The following is a 20534-nucleotide window of genomic DNA, read 5'->3' as shown; positions in this document are numbered from 1 at the left end:
TTTTTTTGAGATGGAGCCTTGCTCTATTGCCCAGGCTGTAGTGCAATGGCACGATCTAGGCTGACTGCAACCTCCCTCTCCCAGGTTCAAGCAATTCTCCTGCCTCAGCCTCCCAAGTAGCTGAGATTACAGGTGCATGCCACCACACCTGGCTAATTTTTGTATTTTTAGTGGAGACAGTTTCACCATGTTGACCAGGCTGGTCTCGAACTCCTGACCTCGAGTGATCCACCCGCCTCGGCCTCCCAAAGTGTTGTGATTACCAGGCATGACCCGCCATGCCTGGCCTAGAATAACACTGCTTTTGACTCAAAGAGGACCATTACATTTTAAGAAAAGACAATTATAGGTCAATAGTACTCATTTAAACGCAGACAAAAAATTCTTAACAAAGTTATTTATATATAATTTGTCAATAAATTAAAAGGGTCATGAAAATCATAAAAGTTGGATTTGTGTCAGGAATTCAAGGTTGATTTAACATAAGGAAATCAATCAATATCATTCTCCGTATTATCAGAATGAAGAATAATAAAACAAATGATTGCCTAAATAAATTGGGGAAATGTGTTTGATGAAATTCAGCTCCTGTTCATGTTAAAAACTCTTAGCAAATAAGAACAAATAAATAATTTCCTCAATTTGATTAGGAAACTTTATATCAAACTTACAGTAAATAGCATATTTAATGGTGAAGTAGTAAATGCTTTCCCTCTAAGATCAGGAAGGAGGCAAGGAAATGTACTCTTACCAGTTCTATTCACTATTGTACTAGAGATCCTACTTAGGGCAATAAATGATGAAAAATTACAAGGTATAAGAATTGGAAAGAAACAATGTGTTATTTGCAGATTATGTGATTATGAACATAGTACATTTTAAGAAAAAAACCCCAAACTACTAGAATCAGTAAGTTTCTTTGGTAAGGCCTAAGGATACAAAGTCAATTTTGGAAAAGAATCTGTATTTTATTTCTATTGCAATTTTTATAAACTTCAGTAAACGTAAATACCTGTAGTAGACACATCCATCTTGGAAAAGAGGAAAGAGTTTGAAGACTTATATATAAAATCTGATTTAAAACTTCCTGATTTAAAAGTTCCTGTAAAAGATATAATAATCAAGACATTATGGTATTTGCTTAAGAATAATAAATAGTCAATGACACAGACTAGACAACCCAGAAGTAGAACCACACCTTACCAGTTAAATACATTTCAACAGAGTGACCAGTGGGAATCAATGGAGGAAAGGAATATCTTTTAAACATATGGTGCCAGACATTTATGTTGGTGAGAAAAACCCTCCTTGACCTCCATTTTAGTTCATATTTTAAAAAGTAATATTTAAAGTAAATAATTATTTGTAATATGTACATGATTTTGAAACACACAATGTTGATAAATCTAAAAAGATTATATTGAGAGAAATCAGACCCAAATGATTCTATTTATATGGATTTAAGAATAAGCAAATCAAATATATGATAATAAAAACTGGAAGAGAGGTTGCTTGTGGAGTGAATTAGGGGATTTGAACTGTTGTGTTTTTTGGTAGACATTATTATATCACGTGCTTTTTTGAAATATAGCTCGTAGCACTTTTGTTTTAGTATGAAGAAAGAATTGTGTTTGGCTGTATTCGTAATCTGAATTTTTTAGCAGGTAATTTAAGCTAGGTTTTTGTTTGTTTGTTTTTTGAGACATGGTCTCACTCTGTTGCCCAGCCTGAAGTGCAGCGGCAAGATTAAGGCTCACTGCAGCCTCCATCTCCTAGGCTCAAGTGATCTTCCCTCCTTAGCCTCCCAAGTAGCTAGGATCACAGGTGCACGCCACCACACTCAGCTAATAATTTTATATATATATAAATATATATAATATATATTTATATGTATATTTTATTATATTATATATAAAATTATTATATATAATATATATATTTTTTGTAGGATGGAGTTTCCCCATGTTGCTCTGGCTGGTCTCAAACCCTTGAGCTCAAGCAATCCACTTGCCTCAGCCTTCCCAAACTGCTGGGATTGCAGGTGTGAGCTACCAAGCCCAGCCAATTTTAATCTAGTTTACATTTACTTAGTGATTTATATTTTTGGTCTCAGTTTGTTATTCTGTTTTACGATACATTTTCTATATGGTTCATTATTTCTACTTAAATTCTTTCAATTATGTGTTTGGCTTTGTTTCATCTTGCTATCAGTATTTCTTTTGGTGTTTAGGAAGTTTTGGCTTTTAGATCTTGTAGTTTAATTTGTACTGTTAAAACCGTTACTTAATCACCACTTTTTAACGTACTCTGTGTTGACTTTCTTATTACAAATAAGACTAAAGTTAGTCCCTCACTTTTGCCCCTACCTTCCAAGTTTAGTCACTAGCGTTATCTTAATATTCATCATTACATCACAAATTACTCATGCTTCTACCTCATTTATTAATTTACTATATATTGTTAACTGTTAGATGTATTTTAAGTCTTAAATATGCTTAAGCATGTACTACTTCATTTGTTAGCTTCAAGTAATATTTACCTCCCGTTAATGCAGATGGGAAAAGTTTATTTCACTATCCATTATTCCTACCTTGTATTTTTGTTAGTGTTAATATTTGAATATATAAAAAGTACAGATTATTTTTTCACCAGTTTTCCATCTTATAACCTACACTTGATCTTAGCCAAAAGGCCGAGAAGCGATCCATCTTATAACCTTAGTTCCACTAAGTTAAATATTTCCTAAACCTTTAACAAACGTGTGTTTGGTAGATTTTGGTTTTTTGGTAGATTTGTCAGGAAGTAATTATGGGAATGACATCCCTTGACGTCTTGCATATTTATAGCTGTCTGTGGCTTTTATTTTGAAGAAGACTTTGGCTGGACATAAAATTCTCATCTCATATTTTCTTCTCATTAAATTATTTTTTAAAAGGCTACATTCTTTTTCTAACATAAATGTTGCTATTGAGAATTCTTACATCAATCTGATAGTTGTTTCCTCGTAAGTGATTTTAACTTCTTGTCTGGATACCATAGGGATTTTCCAACTCATTTTAAGAATATAATAATTATTACTTAGAATATGACATGATGTTCATAATTTTGGTCAATTTTCTCAGATACACAGTGTAAGGTACATGGATGTGCTTTGGTCAAGGAATAGGCGGAGGCGGATATCCAGGCCTACATGACTCAGCGAGTTTGGTGCACAGGCACATACCTCCACTTATTATATAACCTGTTTGTGTAAGTTCATACTTGGCTCTGAGTCACTATTGTCTGTAAAAGGTATAATTGCCCTGCTAATGCTGTACAGGGGCTCTTCCGAATAGGCTCAGCTCAACGTGGCTGAACATGATGGGTGTGCTGGCATCCAGAGAAAGGGAGAGACAACCAGAGCTGTCTGTCTTAGGGACAGAGGTGAGCCACAGCATGGCTTGCGCTGGTGCCAAGAGAGAGAAAGAGTAAAGCTGCTGACCCTGAAGGCGAGGGAGAGCTGGTCATGCAGCTGCAGGCGTGGGGGCAGCAGGTGCCACAGAGCGCGAGCAAACAGCTGAGATAAAGGCGAATAGTGTAGAGAGCTAGTGTGAGAAAGCTGCTGATGAGAGCTGCTGCTGAATAAAATCATCTTTGACCTGCCTACGGCCCCCAGAGTGTTCTTTCTGCTCATCCACCCACTCCCCTCGGACTTCAGCATGGGCTGGACCTCTACCCCAGGATCTGACAATTGGCCATGAGGATGGGATGAGGTGAGTGGGTCTTCAGCCCCTGAGAACTCCCGGGTCGGCTATGTGGCTGCAGCAAGAGCTGTGGTACCTGGTGGCAGTGGAGCTGCTTGGATGGGCCCCAGTGGAAACGTGGGAGGTGGTGGAGCGTTCTCTCGTGAGTGTGGAGAAGGAGCTGAAGCACCTGGAAGTGCCCAGCACCGAGAAGTATGCCTTTGCCGCAGAGTCAGATGGGCGTTTGTGACTGTGCTGTGGGAAGTGCATGCCCAATCCCCGCGGGACACAGCACAGAAGGAGGAAGAACCTCCGTTGCAGGCTCGCCCAGTGACCCGTCAGAAAGTAGAGCAAGAGCAGCTGTTGGGCCTCAAGGATGGGCCCAGAGCCCCTCTACGGTGGTGGAGCACACTTCCTATGGTCCCTGTGCCCCCACTGAGTTGTAGGAGTGAAGTAAGTAATGTCTGTAGTCATGTACAAACTTAATGCAAGTCATTGGGGAGGACATTGCTGAGCAACCTGGTCCTGCCCAAGAGTTCCAGTTCAAAAAGTACCTGCTGCAGTTGGTGGAAATGTAAAGTCTTTTCTGATTGATAAGAGAACTGGCCGAGATGCCTGGCTTGTGTGGGGCACCAGACAACCAGAGCTGTATGTGGACTTGGCAATCTACTGGTCCCTGAAACTGGATAAGTTTTCAGGCAGAGCTGCGTTTATTAATGGCTATACAGGCTGGTCAGTGAAAGTGAAACCTATATCCCTGCATCTTGCCATTGGCCGCTTGGCTCTCCGCTTACGCACTGTGTATGTCTCTCCCATAGCTGAGGACACTCTGAGGGCGGATGTTTTGCATAGCTTGGCAGCTGTGCTGTCTGTCAGGTACTTAATGGACCATTTGACAACTGAACTGAGACAATCCACCGAGTGCCTGGAACAGTTTGCCTTCATGTGAGGGCATCTATGGACTTTTACAGTGTTGCTGCAGCGATGTGTAGCCCCATCATGTGTCATGATTTTGTTAATGACGTTATGTTAACTTCTAATTCTCTTGCAGATTTAGAAGCGGCAACACCCCTCTTGCCCCAGATTGGGATGATAAGGCTGAGACAGCCTTTCTAACCAAGGGTGCCCATTTACACTAGAAGTACATGTAACCACAGATAGTTTGGGCTAGGGCCTATAGCAATGCATGGAACGCTTGGAAGCTCCAGTGGGTTGTTAATCCCCACTATGGAAGGGAGCTGAGCTCTGGTATTCCTTAAGAAAGAAGCAGTTTATAGCAGGATGGGTGTGTTCATGGATAACCACCCCCTGGGACTGGGAACGTGGTTAGTAACTGTATATGGTGCCCGTCAGGCTCATAAGAGTGTGGCGGCATGGGCTGCAGTCGTCGTGCAGATGACTTACCTGACAGCAGGGTGGTGTGTTCATGGGTTACAACCCCTCAAACTGGGACGGTACGGACATCCACTTTAGTGAAGTGGGACGCCTACTTAGAGTGGTAATGTGCACTGAATACAAGTCCCTTAGCAGCAGAGTTACAAGAGATTTTAGGGTCTATGTCCTTAATGCAAGATAAGGCCATGGGGCCTGAGGCACCCCTAGACCCCGAGCCTTTACCATAAGGAAGGTCATATCCTCACTCCTGGTGGGGCATGGTATACAGGTAGAACTAGCCAGAGTACTGCTGCTGCTGCAGTATTGACAACAGCCTAGTACTGACACCATATGGTTTAAAACCAGGTGTTGGAAAAGTAGCTAATAAGCTAAACTCAGGGCCGTGTGAATGGTAATCACCAAGGAGGTGACAACTATGGTAATCTGCATCAATAGATGGACAGTTTATCAAAGCCTATGTATATGTATTGGGCCTGTGTGCCCAAACCTGTATATCAGGCTTGCATGCCCAGAACTTATGTGTGAGGCTTATGTGTCAAGCCTATGTGTACGTATCAGGCCCAAAATTTATATGTCAGGCCTTTGTGCCAAACCTGTGTATCAAACCTGTGTGTCCAAGGCCTATGTCTCCCTCGGCCTAGAGGGTGGAGTGTAAGGTACATGGATGTGCTTTGGTCAAGGAATAGGCCGAGGTGGATATCCAGGCCTGCCTGACTCAGTGAGTTTGGGGCACAGGTGCACACCTCCATTTGTTATATAACCTGTTTGTGTAAGTTCATACTTGGCTCTGAGCCACCATTGTCTGTAAAAGGTATAAATGCCTTGCTAACGCCGTACAGGGGCTCTTGAGGCTCGGCTTGGCTCAACATGGCTAAACATGGCAGGCTCACTGGCACCCAGAGAAAGAGAGAAAGAGAACCAGAGTTGTCCTTCTTGCAGATGGACAGAGGTGAGCCACAGCATGGCTGGCACTGATGCCCAGAGAGAGAAAGAGTGAGGCTGCTGACTCTGAAGGCAAGGGAGAGCTGGCCATGCAGCTGCAGGTGTGGGGGTGGCAGGAGCCACAGAGTCCCAGCAAGCAGCCGGGGTAAAGGCAGTGTAGACAGCTAGTGTGAAAAAGCTGCTGATGAGAGCTGCTGCTGAATAAAATCATCTTTTACCTGCCTACGGCCCCCAGAGTGTTCTTTCTGCTCATCCACCCACACCCCTCGGACTTCAGCATAGGCTGGACCCAGACCCCAAAATCTGATACACAGTGTGCTATGCTTTTTAATATTTTATTTCAGGAAATATTTTTCAATTATAATTTTAAATATTTCTTTTTCAATATTTTTATTTTCTTCTTTGAAGACATCAATTTTATGTATGTTGGCCCTTAGGTTTCCTATGTCGTATGTCTCTCACATTGTATTCATTTCCTATTGCTGATGTTTGGAATAAATTATCACAAGCTTAGTGGCTTAAAACAACGCAAATTAATTTTCTTACAATTCTGGAAGTCAGAAATCTAAAATGGGTTGGCAGAGCTGTGTTCCTTCTGCAGGCTCCAGGGAGGAATCAGTTTCATGCCTTTTCCAGCCTCTAGAAACTGTCTGTATGACCTGACTTAAGGGCCTGTATTCCTAGAACCTTTCCTTCCATTGTCACCTCTCCTCTGACTCTAAACGTGCTGCCTCTAAGTATCCTGGTAATGATATTGCACCCACCTGGATAATCAAGAATAATCACTTCATCTGGACATCCTGAGGTTAACCACATCTCTAAAGTCCTTTTGCCTTCCAAGCAACTCTCATAGGCCTCAGGATTTAGGATGTAGACATCTTTGTGGGGTCATTATTCTGCCTATCAGGCAAATAATTCTCCAAACCTTTGTTTGAATCATTAAAAAAATGTGTTTCATTTCCCCTCAATTTTCTTCCTTGTTTGTTCTTATTTCCTTTACTGTACCTTTTATGGTGTCATTTTGCTCTTGTGTTTTTCTAATTTAGTCCTCTTTTGTGAAATTATTTTATTTTTTTCTTAATTTTTTACTGATTATTCACTTGTTCTGAGCTTTTTCTATTGCTTGTTTGTGCTGTTTTTGTCAAAGTTTTCATTCTTCTCTAATACTTAAATGTTATATTACAGTTTTCATCTGTTCTATGACCTGATTTTACTGATGAATTCTTTCTTAATTTTATTAAGGCCTCATTGAACTTTTTATTGTAATAATTTGGTATGGTGCTACAAAGTTTTTTTTTTTCTTTTCTGGTCCACGATGTTTGAACGAGGAACAAAATAAGATGGAACTTTCTGGTTTAATAGGAGAAAAGACAAGGTAGCTTTCTTTGTAGCACAGTTTAAGAATTTTTTTCTCTGTTTTTATCAGGGAAGGTTAAAAATATGTCCTCTCTCTACGAGTCACTTTGTTTCTCTAAGCCGTATCTGGTTAAGAAAGGTTTCCCTGGCGGGCGAAGTAGCTCATGCCTATAATCCCAGCACTTTGGGAGGCCGAGGTGGGCAAATCATGAGGTCAGGGGTTCGAGACCAGCCTGGCCAACATAGTGAAACCCTGTGTCTACTACAAATACAAAAAATTAACTGAGTGTAGTGGCTGGAGACTGTAATCCCAGCTACTCAGGAGGCTGAGGCAGGAGAATTGCTTGAATCTGGGAGGCGGAGGTTGCAGTGAGCCGAGATCACGCCATTGCTGCACTCCAGCCCAGGCGACAGAGTGAGGCTCTGTCTTAAAAAAAAAAAAAAAAAAAGAAAAAAAAAAACAAGGAGAGAAAGGCTTCCCTGCCACTCATCTGTGAGGTCCACTATCTTGTCATCCATGGCTGTGCTCTCAGCATCAGGTCTTGCATTTATTATTTTTGCTCTATTTTTATTATCCATTAACAATGATAAATATTTTCTTATATGTTCTGAATTCTTTTTTTAAAAAATTGGATTGTGTATATTGAAGATTACAGCATGATATTATGTAGATAGTTAAATGGTTACTATAGTGAAGCAAATTAACATATCCATCATCTCACATAGCAACTTTTTTTTTTTTTTTTTTTGGTGGCAAGAGCAACTCAAAAGCATTTGCTCTTAAAGTACTTCCTGATACTTCCTTTCTCTTAGCTTCTCAAACATTCTCTCGTTCTGTCTCTCTCCTTTCATTCTCATGATTCCTTCCTTTTTCAGTTTTGCTATTTCCAGTGGAATGAGGCCTTGTCCTACTGGAGGGAAGTGTGTGAGATTTTATTGAAGGCCAGAACCACCATACCCACGTTAGTTTCCCCAACATCTGTGTCATTTTGGCTCTGATCTGCAACTCTGAGGCTGTGAGGACTTTTTCCAATATCATGAATTGTTTTTAGATATCTTTTTCTTCCCAGATTTCCTCTCAGGGCAAATTATTTTCGTGTGTGTGTGTGTGTGTGTGTGTGTGGGCGGGGAGGGGGGAGTGGGGTCACATTTATTTCTTACCGACTTTTTGATTTTTATGACTTTTAAGCTATTTAGCTGTCTTTCACTTCATGCTTTCTCACCACAACTGTTGATCGTGCATGTCCTGCAGCTGTAGCTACCTTGTCCCCAGGATATACCCACATTCTTGGGGCTGTGGTTCCCATCATCTCAGCTATACTAGCTTCTCTATTTGGTTTTCAAGACAAGTTTGGGACACTTAAAACAACTACACTGCTGACATAATCATGTTCCAGAAATTCCACCATACATTACAAGACACTCACTATGATTCCTGGGTTGAGATTAGACTATAGGAGAGTGAGTAAGGAAGCAGGGAGAATAATTGTTAGACCATTGCAATAATCCAAGTGACAGATGATGACCACTTAGAAGATGTCTGTCAAAGTTAGATTCTGAATGTCTTCTGAAGGCAGAACCATAAGATTATCTGATGGATTGGATGTTGGATGTTAAAGAAAAAGAGGAGGTGGAAATAGCATCAAGTGTTTTATTTTAATATTTCAAGCGATGGAGTTGTCATTAGCTGGGATGTGGCAAATGTGGCTAAACCAGGTTGAGTGTCATATTAGGTTAGGTTAGGCTATACTGTAGTAACAAACACTAAACAATTAATTTCTTGCATAACAAGTAAGAAGGGGGTGGGGAAGGGGTGGCCGTCCTTTATCATTTAGCTCTGCCATCATGAATACATTTTCTTCGCTTTTGTTTTAGCAGAGGGAAAGCTAGCGGGAGGATCAGAGAGTGGAGTTGACAACTGCTTCTACTTCTCTTCCTTCTTTTCCTTTTTGTTTTCCTCCTTCTCTTTGTCTACCCTCTCTTCCTCCTCTTATGTTTTTTCTTTCTCCTCCTCCATTTTATTTCCTTCTTTTCCCAGAACCATAAGTGGCATTCATCACTTCTGCTACTATCCCATTTTCCAAAACTCATTTATATGCACCCAATCTAATGGCCAATGAGATGGAAAATTTATTTGCTGCCCATTTGAGTTTCATTTTCAGTGAATTGCTGTTCAAATGCTCTACTAATTTTTCAATTTTTCATGTATAGGAGTTTTTTATATACTCTGAAAAAATAAGTTATTGCATGTTATATATGTTTCAAACATCTTTATTGCTTGTTTCTTAGCCTTGTTTATACCTACGTTGTCATGGGGAATATGTTAATTTTGTAGTGTTTTCTTTATGATTTGAGTTTCCTACATGTTCTTTAAGAAATTTCTCCCTGTCTTAATGTCATAAAATATTCTTCTTTTTTTTTCTGAGTTTTGAACCACTTGGCTTCTTTTATGTACTCGTTTATTTAATGCATTTAGGATCGTATTTTGTTTTATTTTCCCATCTGACTTAATTCATGACACTGTGCTTGTCATATATGGAGTTTTTGTTTATGTGCAAGTTTATTTTTGGTTGTTTGTTTCCATTGTTTCCAGAGTTGTCTCATTGATATATTTGTTTCTCCCTGTGGAATAACAAACTGTTTTAGTTGCCATTATTATAAAATAAGTCCTGCTTCTTTATTTAGTATTTTGTCATTTAATTTCTTGGTTATTTTTATACATGTACTTTTTCACATGCATTTTACTTTTTTTTTCTTTTTTTTGTTTTTTTCTTTTTTTTTCACATGCATTTTAGAATCAGCTTGTCAATGTTTAGCAAAAATGTTCTTGCTATGTTGATTTAGATTGCATTGAATTATATATATAAACTTGGGGAGAAGTGAAATATGTATCATATTAAATTCTTTCTTCTAGGACATTGGCATATCTTGCCATTTGTCCATTTATGTCTTTCAGTGATATTTTCCAATTTTCTTCATATAGGCGTTATCCATTATCTATTTGGTTATTCTTAGCTTTTTTATCCATTTATTCATTTTGGGAACTAGACTTTTTCTTTTAAAAAATATTTTATTATTTACAGGAACATTATTTTATTGTGTATGTTATGCACACATCCAACTACTTGCCAGACTTTAAAAAATTTACAATATTTTATCTAAAGAATCTATCTTTTTGATAAAAATGTAGTTTTTGTTCATTTATTTTCATTAAGTTATTTAATATAGATAAACAGCTTAGTAAAGTGTCTGACATAATAAGGGCCTAATAAATGTTAAATGGTATTATAATTGTTTTCATTACTATTATTTTCTTGGTATGCAAATGTGTCACTTGAAAATGATGATACATTTTTTATTTAAATATTTATATCTCATTTCTTTTTCTTGGTTTATTATGTTAGTTTGGAATAGCATATATGATAATAGGACTGCATTTATATTTCAACGTGAGGTGTGATTTTTTGCTACTGTGGTTGGTTAATTCTTCTATTGGGTTAAGGAAGTTAAATTCTATTTCTTGTTGGCTAAGAGGTTTTGAACAATCATGAATACAAATTGCTTTTCACAGGATGATACTGTTTGCATTTATTAAAATAAGGTTTATGCTCCTTTGGTATGTTAGTGTGCAAATTCCATTTCCAGTCACTGCAATATAGGAAGGAAAGCCCAAGAGAGGGATAGAATTGGTGTTGGGTGAGTCAATGTATCATCTGTGCCCCACTACATCCTTTGGACTTTGCAACATTTCATCCCTCTCCATCTTCTGATATTTGAAGTTCCAAATAAACTCATCATAACTTCAAAGTGCTACTGCCTAACATAATGCATCTATTCCTTGTACAAACAAAAACAAACCATCTCTTTGAAAGTGATGACACAGTCTCATCAGTTCTTGCATTAATTTCTGCTTTATGTTTATACTCTTTTTAGTTTATAACTCAGCAGTATTTTGGTATCCTGTAATCTCTGCACTGAGATATTACTTACACATCCTGTATAAAATTACAGGTAGAAGGGAGAGTGGAAAATAAAAGGAATTATATAAAAATAAGAACATAAGAGACCAACAAAAAAATAGGGGTCCTCATGATAGTTTTCATTTTTACAGCTTTTCATGAGGTCATGTTTGATATACAATAATTTCTTTTTTAACTACTCATTTCATATTTCCTTTGTTTTCAGCCAACACCTTTATTGGAAAGTTTCTTGAGCTGACAGTTCATTTGAAATTTATCCCTGAGAAGTTTGCACTGTGGATTCTGCCTTTAAAAGATGCTGACTTACTTCCTTCACTCCTTCAACTGCATGTGGGCAGACTAGGAAGGAACCAGCAGGATTTCCTGAATGATAGACATTCTCCTCCTTATTTCCAGTCATACATCAGCAATCCTACCTCTCTCCTTGATGGTAAGAATCATTTACCCTAGATAACACAATAGGTAAGGAATATGGTAATTGAAGTTCTTCCACTTGAAGGTGTTTCCATTCCCATTGACCTTCCAGACCACTCAAAATGGTAAAAGCAGAGCCCTAACGATCCAGTTTTGTGTGGTGCCAGGATGCCATGAAGAACCATCTGTAAGCCAGACTTGAGGTTTTTTTTTTTCTCAACTGGTCAGAGGGAATTCTGAATGAGGCCCAGGTATGTCCTGAGGGCTAACTATTAACATGCAGCAGGATTAGGCATTGACATGGTTTGGTTGTGTCTCCACCCAAATCTCATCTTGAATTGTAGCTTCCATAATTCCCACATGTTGTGGGAGGGTCCCGGTGGGAGATAACTGAATCATAGCAGGAGGGAGGGTGATTACCCCCATACTGTTCTTGTGGTAGTGAATAAGTCTTATGAGAGCTGATGGTTTTATAAGGGGAAACCCCTTTCGCTTGGTTCTCTCATTCTCTCTCTTGCCTGCTGCCATGTAAGACGTGCCTTTCACCTTCCACCATGATTGTGATGCCTTCCCAGCCATTTGGAACTGTGAGTCTATTAAATCTCTTTTTCTTTATAAATCACTCAGTCTCGGGTATGTCTTTATTAGCAGCATGAAAACAGACTAATACAGACATTCTGGGAATGTGAAGATCCCACCCATGTTACTATGAACACATTCAGGAGCTGCCAAAGCCTGATAAAGTACATATCTTTCCCATTTGGAAACAAGGCTTATTTAGTCCTGCCTGTCTTCAGTAAGTCTATACTATATCAGATAACACCCACCTGATGTCATGCTCAGGTCACTTGATCATTTGGTGTCTGTATTCATGTGTTTCAACTGTATCGGGATTTTAACAACAAGCCAGGAGCTGTTTCTCCCATCCAAATACTAGTCAGGCCCCACCCTGCTTGGCTTCCAAGATCACATGTGTTCAGGTGTGTTCAGGGTGGTATGGCCATAGAAAGGAACCGTTTCTCAGAAAGAGAGCAGTTACTTGTTAAGGAGAGCCTGTAATCCCAGCACTTTGGGAGGCCAAGGCCGACTGATCATTTGAGCTCAGGAGTTCAAGACCAGCCTAGGCAACATGGTGGGACCCAATCTTTACAAAAAAAATACAAAAATTAGCCGGGCCTGGTGGCCCAGTACCTGTAGTCCCAGCTACTCCAGAAGCTGAGGTGGGAGGATTGTGTGAGCCTGGGAGTTGGAGGCTACAGTGAGCCGAGATTGTGCCACTGCACTCCTGGCTAGGCAACAGAGCAAGACCCTGTCTTTAAAAAAAAAAAAAGGAGGGCATGCCTTTGTCCACAGCTATGATTTTGAATTTAAGGCCTACCATAGGGTTGTTACAGAAACCTGTTCATGTTCAGCCACAGGTAATTTGAGTGCTATTGGATCCATTGACTATCATAAATTAAAGATGGCTGCATAGTCTTTACAACACTCACTGAAAAGTTTCCTAATCCCTCTCTGCTTGAATCTGGTCTAGCTTATTAACTTGCTTAACCAATAAAGTATGGCAGAGGTGATGCATAGCCGGTTCTGAGGATAGCCTCTTAAAGGACTGGCAGATTCTACTTTTCCCGCTTAGAATCCTGAGCATCCATATGGGAAATTCAAATATCCTAAACGTATCATGCTGTAGGGAAATGCGAGCAACATGGAAAGATCATAGGTAGAGATCACATGGAAAGATTCCAGTCCCCCAGCCATTTGAGTTAGCTCATCTGAGGCCCAGACATAGTAGAAGAGGAATGAGTCTTCTCCACAAAGCCCTGCCCAAATTTCAAATTTGTAAGTTAAAGACATGATTGTTGTGGTTTTAAATAATTATGATTTGGGGTTGTTTATTATGGCATAATAGATTACTGGACAATAGTTCATAGAGACTAGTTAACATGGCTTCTTACAGTGGGACCTGACCCAACTGAATCCAGTTTTAGTGTCTTTACTCGTACAGATTCCACTCAAAACTGTCAGCCTCACGGGCTACCTGGTAAATAGAGCAGAATATCCAAATGCAGTATGGAGTGCCTCCAAAGTTCAAAGACGCAACCGAGTGTTGTGACTTTCTCTTAGCAATGGGATGTACAAAATAAAGCAACATGCATTTCACTGTGGACCTGAGAGGAACAGTTCAAACATTAGATGCCTAAAATTTTGTTGTGGTTACAGCTCCCTGGATTTCCTGGTACTTTATCATCTGTACTCTGGAATGCACATTTCTTAACAAGGTATTGAGGATACACACATGCTACTTCCTGCTCACTAGGTCCCATCAGTGAGATGTCATTATAAATATGGTGAACCGTGGTGATTTTCATAGACACCACGTGTTGTTCAGTGTTTAGTCAGCCTTCAACAAAGACAGAGGTCTAGGGTAATTCCCTTTTCTGACCTAGACCCAGGGGGAAGACAATGTTTATTTTGGTTTTGGATGGTCGTTAGGCATTTGTTTTGTGTTCCCTGGGCCATTCTTTGGGTTTGGAGATCACTGATTTTGCTAGAAAATAAGAGTAATAATTTTTTTTTGTTGAACGCCGCAGCCTTATTTTGACCATGCACTGAATAATTAATAGCGTTGTTTATGCTCACTTGAGAAGTAAGAGTCTGGAAAAAGTTATTGTTAGACATTGGATGAAAACTTGAGAAAGGTGGAGCAGTGATTAAGTAGTCATTGTAGGTGAAAACTGGCTGCAAAGACAAATGTGAGATATCTCTTTTGAGTACCAGCAAGACTGTAGATTCCTAATGTGGAAAAAAATGGTCTTTGCATTTTTAATTTATATATTAAAAGGGAAGTTCTTTGCTCCTGAAAGCTGGAGAAGATGGATTTAAATAAATCCTTGACTGTTAGGTCTAGGAGTATTTATATGACAATATGGTTTAGGTCTGTCTGCACCCAAATCTCATGTTGAATTGTAATAATCCTCAGATGTCAAGGTTGGGGCCAGGTGGAGATAATTGAGTCATGGGGGAAGTTTCCCCCACACTGTTTTTATGGTAGTGAATAAGTCTCACAAGATCTGATGGTTTTATAAATGGAAGTTCCCGGGCACACGCTCTCTTGCCTGGCACCATGTAAGATGTCCTTTTGCTCCTCCTTCACCTTCCTTCATGATTGTGAGGCCTCCCCAGGCATGTGGAACTGTGAGTCTATTAAACCTCTTTCCTTTATAATTGCCCAGTCTCAGGTATGTCTTTATTGGCAGCATGAGAACAGACTAATACCTATGAAATATAAAATTACAAAACTAAGTGTGGTATAGTAAAAGATATAGCATAGCATGCTCATTATTATACATGTTGTACCTAAAACAACTGAAAATACATTCCTGTTTGAGATATCTATGCCAGTTTATCAAGAGAAGATGGAAGTATTTGTGTATGTTTGATGTTTAGAAGCACCATTATTTTCATTTTCTTAATTTACGGCAAATGAGAACTCCAGGTGATGTACTATGACTGATGAAAATATCCAAGCATTTCTTTTGGTCAAGATATTTAGCAGAGAACTAGTTCCTTATCTCACTCTCAGATATGCCTTTAAGGCCGGTCGCGGTGGCTCAAGCCTGTAATCCCAGCACTTTGGGAGGCCGAGACGGGCGGATCACGAGGTCAGGATATCGAGACCATCCTGGCTAACACGGTGAAACCTCGTCTCTACTAAAAAAAAAAAAATACAAAAAAACTAGCTGGGCGAGGTGGCGGGCGCCTGTAGTCCCAGTTACTCGGGAGGCTGAGGCAGGAGAATGGCGTAAACCCGGGAGGCGGAGCTTGCAGTGAGCTGAGATCCGGCCACTGCACTCCAGGCTGGGCGACAGAGCGAGACTCCGTCTCAAAAAAAAAAAAAAAAAAAAAAGATATGCCTTTGAATATAGAGAGATAGAGAGAACTCATATATTCCTTAGAATTTCTCAGGTACTTAGCTAACAGCAGAACCCCTTTGATCACTTAAGTGACCTCTTCTTTACAATTAAGAGAGAGTAAATTAGTGAAAAGCTCTTGCCTGAGAGTCTCCTGACTTCGCTCCTCAGGGCTTGTCCTGGAATTTGCAGTCATGTCTGAAAGAAAAACAAAGATGGAGCTCCCTCAGTGACACATCCTTTTTTAAGCATTAGGGGGAATTGGGTGTTACAGTTCTCTTGAGCAAGCTGAAGTGCACCTGGTCAGTACTTCGCTCACTATGACCTTACGGAAACTTTGGGGCATTGCTGCAAGACGGTATTATGTTTTCTTATCCCACTTTGTAAGTTAAGTCCCTCAGAATCAGACATGATTTAGCAATTTCCTTTAGGAGCAAAGGCAAACATTCTAAGTTTATATTTTTGCCATTGGTTTTTTATTTTATATATATATATATATTTTATTGTTGTTAAGATGACACATCCTAGCCAAGTGGTGAAGATGCTTACATACTGTCAAGATGTATTTTATCCTCCACTAGATGTAAGACTAGTTCAGACCAGTGTAAAACACTTGCCAGCTTTTTATTTTTAGGCCAGATATTTCTATTTTCTGTCTTTTTGGTGAATATTCAGTCCATTAGTACACATTATTACTTAAAGAATTGCTAGTGAAGGGCATTCATTAGGGGCTTCTGGACAATAGGTATTTTCAACCTACCAATAATCGTTTATGTTTTAAACTAGGATGATAGTAAGTATAAGCCACCCTCCCCTTTTTAAAGTTAGGGCTGATAAAGGATCCTCCCCTGCTCACTACTACAATGACTTGTGTGTGAGCATATGTTTTGGGAAAGAAGCTTTTCTCTGTGTATTTTTCAGGATTAGTATCTGTTTAATCCTCCAGTAGGAGCTGGAAGTGAAGCAACCCACTCCTGTGTTCACATCATAGACATACATCCTTCGCATTTGCAGCATGTCTATTTCAATGCTTTTGAGTGGGAGAGGTTTGTTGGTGAGTGTGGCTGTTGGAAACAGAAAAAGAGGAAAACCTAAAAGATAAATTGGCAATCCTTTTCCTAAATGAGTTTCATTTTTAAAAAGAGAAGACAGAAAAGCTTCCATTACTCCTTGCTTTACAACTTTTAATGGAATGCCATTAAGAAATGAGATGTGTGTATTTCATAGTCACTGGACTACTGAATATAATTTAATCATAGTATGTTCAATCATTACTCATTTCTTTCTCCACACTAGTACAAATTAGGAAATTAGGAAATATTAAATTAATATGTACTTTAATGGAGAATAAATTATGAAAACAAAAAGTTCTTTGGAGGGAGCTATATGTTAATATCAGGAACAGGTAATCTGCATGTCTCTACACAGAGTACATAGTTTAATGCATTTAAATTACTGGATATCTAAATTATAGGTTAATTATGAAGTTATCTGCATATCGTAATTGTTGACTCACTTTGCTTATTTTAAAGTATGATAATTAATTCCGGGTTATCATGCACAACGGTGCCTAAAAAATAAATTCCAATTTTTACACTTCGAGAAAAATAAAATAAGAATATGAATACAGGCATGAATTGGAAAGGGGATTAAGTTTAAAGACGGGCAATTTTTTGGTGTGTATATTACAAAGTTTTAGGGACTAGATGACATTCTTAAGGTATTTTAAAATATATTTACATTTTTAAATAATCAGGCATGTACTTTTAGTCAAGGAGGGAACAATAGAAGGAAAAAGTCCTTTATATAACCTTTGAAAGAGTCTCTCATAGAACTGTAACAGTGTTATATATTATTTAAATCAGGTGGATGAGAAGCTGTTATTAAAGAGTGTGACAGTATCTGGATTTGAAGGTGTTCTCTGCTGCTGTCAGTTTGTTTGAAACGCCTCATGCGTATTTGTACTTTAAAAAAATTGCTCTTGCACCAACCTAATAAAACTATATTTTCATCACGATATTGCTGAATGTTGGCTCTAGAATGTATTGCAAATTAAAAATGCCAATGAGTGTATTCTCTCTTATAAAATACATTTTAAAATATTGATCTAAGGATATAAAGTTTTTTAAAAATTTTATTTGCATAACAAGTTTATTTTTTTAAAAGGCATATAGACAATAAACAAAGTAAATATTTAATCACATCTTAACTTCTGTCCTAGAATTGTTCCGTTAAGTTCTAGTCTGTAAACACTTGTAGTTCAATAATCATCATCTTCATCAGAGTCCATTACTTTTCTCCTGTTGAATTTCACTGTTGTTGTCTTTTCTGTTTGTTGGCTTACTTTTTTAAGGATTTCTATTAAACCTTGTTCTGAGACCTTGTCACTCAGTTGTCCATATCTTGCCATCTGTATGAGGTAATTCTCCACTGCTTTAGTTTTTTCAGGCTTTACAAGTGCTAAGTTACTTAACCTGGCCCGGGCCGACTGATCCAGAACTTGGGCTAAGATACTGTTTCTCATTTCTGCTTCCCTGTGCTTTGCTTCCTGTTGGGCCGCATCGCCAGGATCCCCATGCTTGGCCTGCAGCTCGGCCAGCCTCTGTCTCCTCAGCGCCTCAAGCTCCTCGTCCGCCATGATGCGGCGTCCAGGATATAAAGTTTTAAAGGCAACCTAAGAAAATAAAATGTTGGTAATGAACATTTAGAAACACAAAATATTAATTATTGTATTAAAGGTAGTTTTTGCAAATAAATTGGCATTAGTAATTACGGAAATGCAAATCAAAATCACAATGAACTATCACTTCACAGCTACTAGGATGGGTATAATTTAAAAAAAGCAAAATAAGAAGTGTTGGTAAGGATGTAGAGAGACTGAAACCTCCTTTACATTGTGAACAGGAATATAAAATGGTGCAACCATTGCGAAAATATTTGGTAGTTTCTGAAAAAGTTAAACACAGAATACAATCCAGCAACTTCCATCATAGGCTTATACTCAAAATAATTGAAAAAAAAAACTCAGACAGATAGTTGTATGACAATGTTCACTGCATCAGTTTTCACAATAACCAAAAGGTAGAAACAAGTGAAGTGTCCATCAACAGGAGAATGGGTAAATAAAATGTGGTACACACATATAATGAACAATTATTCAGCCATAAAAAGTAATCAAATTTTGATGCGTGCTATGACATGGATGAACCTTGGAAACATTATGCTAAGTAAAACAAGCCAGATAAAAAATGGTAAATATTGTATAACTTCCCTTTTATTAAATAACTAGATTAGACAACTAGACACAGAAATTGGATTAGAGGTTACCAAGGGATGGGGAGAGGAGGGAATGGGGAGTTGTTGTTTAATTGGTACTGTTATGGGTGCAAAGTTTTGAAAGATGGTGGTGATGATTGTGTAACATTGTAAATATAATCAATGAAACTGAATGGTACACTTTAAAATGGCTAAAATGGCAAATATTATGATATATGTTTTGTCACAATAAAAATATTAAAAATAAATTGGCTACTTTTAAGATTAAATTATAATATTAAAACCTTCATATAAAAATCTGTATTTTATATTTATCTGTATTTGTAATTTTTAGGGAAGGAAACAACATATGAGACGGTAGAAATAAAAAATAAATGTTGATACCAGTTGAAGTTTAATTTCTGTAAAGCTCCTAGCCCCCTTTCTATGTGATAAGTGCTTTCCTTGACTATTCTATGTATCACACAAGCTCCTTTGAAATGTTTAAATGGATTCTATCTAAATTTTAGTCTACACATGAAACTAAAGTATGTATCTCTGAAGCTGTGCTCAAGACGTTCAAAATCCTTGCCATTTCCAAATTACTTTTAAAACATAAAAAACAATCATAGTGAGAACTTGTATCAACTAAGTCTAGTTTTAGTAACTTTAAAAATAAACATTAAGATATTTATTTGAGAATGAAATCCTAAATATTTGATACATTGTGAGTACATGAAAGTCAATAAAATATGAAAATAGAAAAGAGATGAGAGAAAGGTTTAGTCTATTCCAAATTGTCTGCACAATTGGAGTAGTTGATGAAACAATCCTAACTAGACAATAATACAGAAACCTATTACGTTGATATTAGTTGCATTTTTAAACTTTCCTGTGAATATGGTCTGGTGGTCTGGGATCATTCAACCTTTGGAACCAAATAGAAGCATGGGAAAGGTGTCCAACTTCCCCCATTCCACACCTACATGCAGAATCATTGTGGCACTGTGCTTTGTTCTCCACTACATCAAGCACTCACATTTGTGGTTGCTTCTCCACCACATTTGTAGTGGGTCTTTCAGCCCACAAGAATGCTTGCCTGTACTATTGCTTTTCAAGTTGGCCTCATCTCTCCCTAAGAGCTTCTTTTCTACCAGCAGCTGACGGCAGGATCTCCCTACTGCCTCCATTAAAAAGTGTTCATGGCCGGGCGCAGTGGCTCAAGCCTGTAATCCCAGCACTTTGGGAAGCCGAGACAGGTGGATCACGAGGTCAGGAGATCGAGACCATCCTGGCTAACACGGTGAAACCCCGTCTCTACTAAAAAACACAAAAATCTAGCCGGGCGAGGTGGCAGGCGCCTGTAGTCCCAGCTACTCGGGAGGCTGAGGCACGAGAATGGCGTAAACCCGGGAGGCGGAGCTTGCAGTGAGCTGAGATCCGGCCACTGCACTGCTGCCCGGGCGACAGAGCGAGACTCCGTCTCAAAAAAAAAAAAAAAAAAAAAAAAAAAGTGTTCATTGCGAGAACACATGGACACAGGGAGGCGAACATCACACACC

At 38.6% G+C, this 20534-nt stretch overlaps 1 protein-coding gene and 1 long non-coding RNA gene across 3 annotated transcripts in view; one reads left to right on the top strand and one right to left on the bottom strand.

Moving 5' to 3' along the window:
* The window catches only part of LOC117097258, a 69482-nt gene that overhangs the window by 10737 nt on the left and 38211 nt on the right, over window positions 1-20534 (top strand). For both annotated transcript variants that reach the window (XR_004442883.1, XR_004442884.1), the window contains exon 2: window positions 11601-11825. This is a non-coding gene — a long non-coding RNA (uncharacterized LOC117097258). The remainder of the gene's footprint in view (window positions 1-11600; window positions 11826-20534) is intronic.
* LOC117097257 (programmed cell death protein 5) lies at window positions 17850-18363 on the bottom strand. The gene has a single exon (XM_033235012.1). It carries the CDS (start codon window positions 18353-18355, stop codon window positions 17978-17980), a length of 378 nt encoding a protein of 125 aa, XP_033090903.1. The 5' UTR covers window positions 18356-18363; the 3' UTR covers window positions 17850-17977.

This window comes from Trachypithecus francoisi, unplaced genomic scaffold, assembly GCF_009764315.1.
Source record: "Trachypithecus francoisi isolate TF-2019V2 unplaced genomic scaffold, Tfra_2.0 Lachesis_group15, whole genome shotgun sequence".
NCBI lineage: Eukaryota > Metazoa > Chordata > Mammalia > Primates > Cercopithecidae > Trachypithecus > Trachypithecus francoisi.
This window is presented reverse-complemented; position numbering and strand designations above follow the sequence as displayed.

Coding starts and splice junctions, on each gene's coding strand:
- LOC117097257 (XM_033235012.1), bottom strand. CDS start 18,355: ATGGCGGACGAGGAGCTTGAGGCGCTGAGGAGACAGAGGCTGGCCGAG.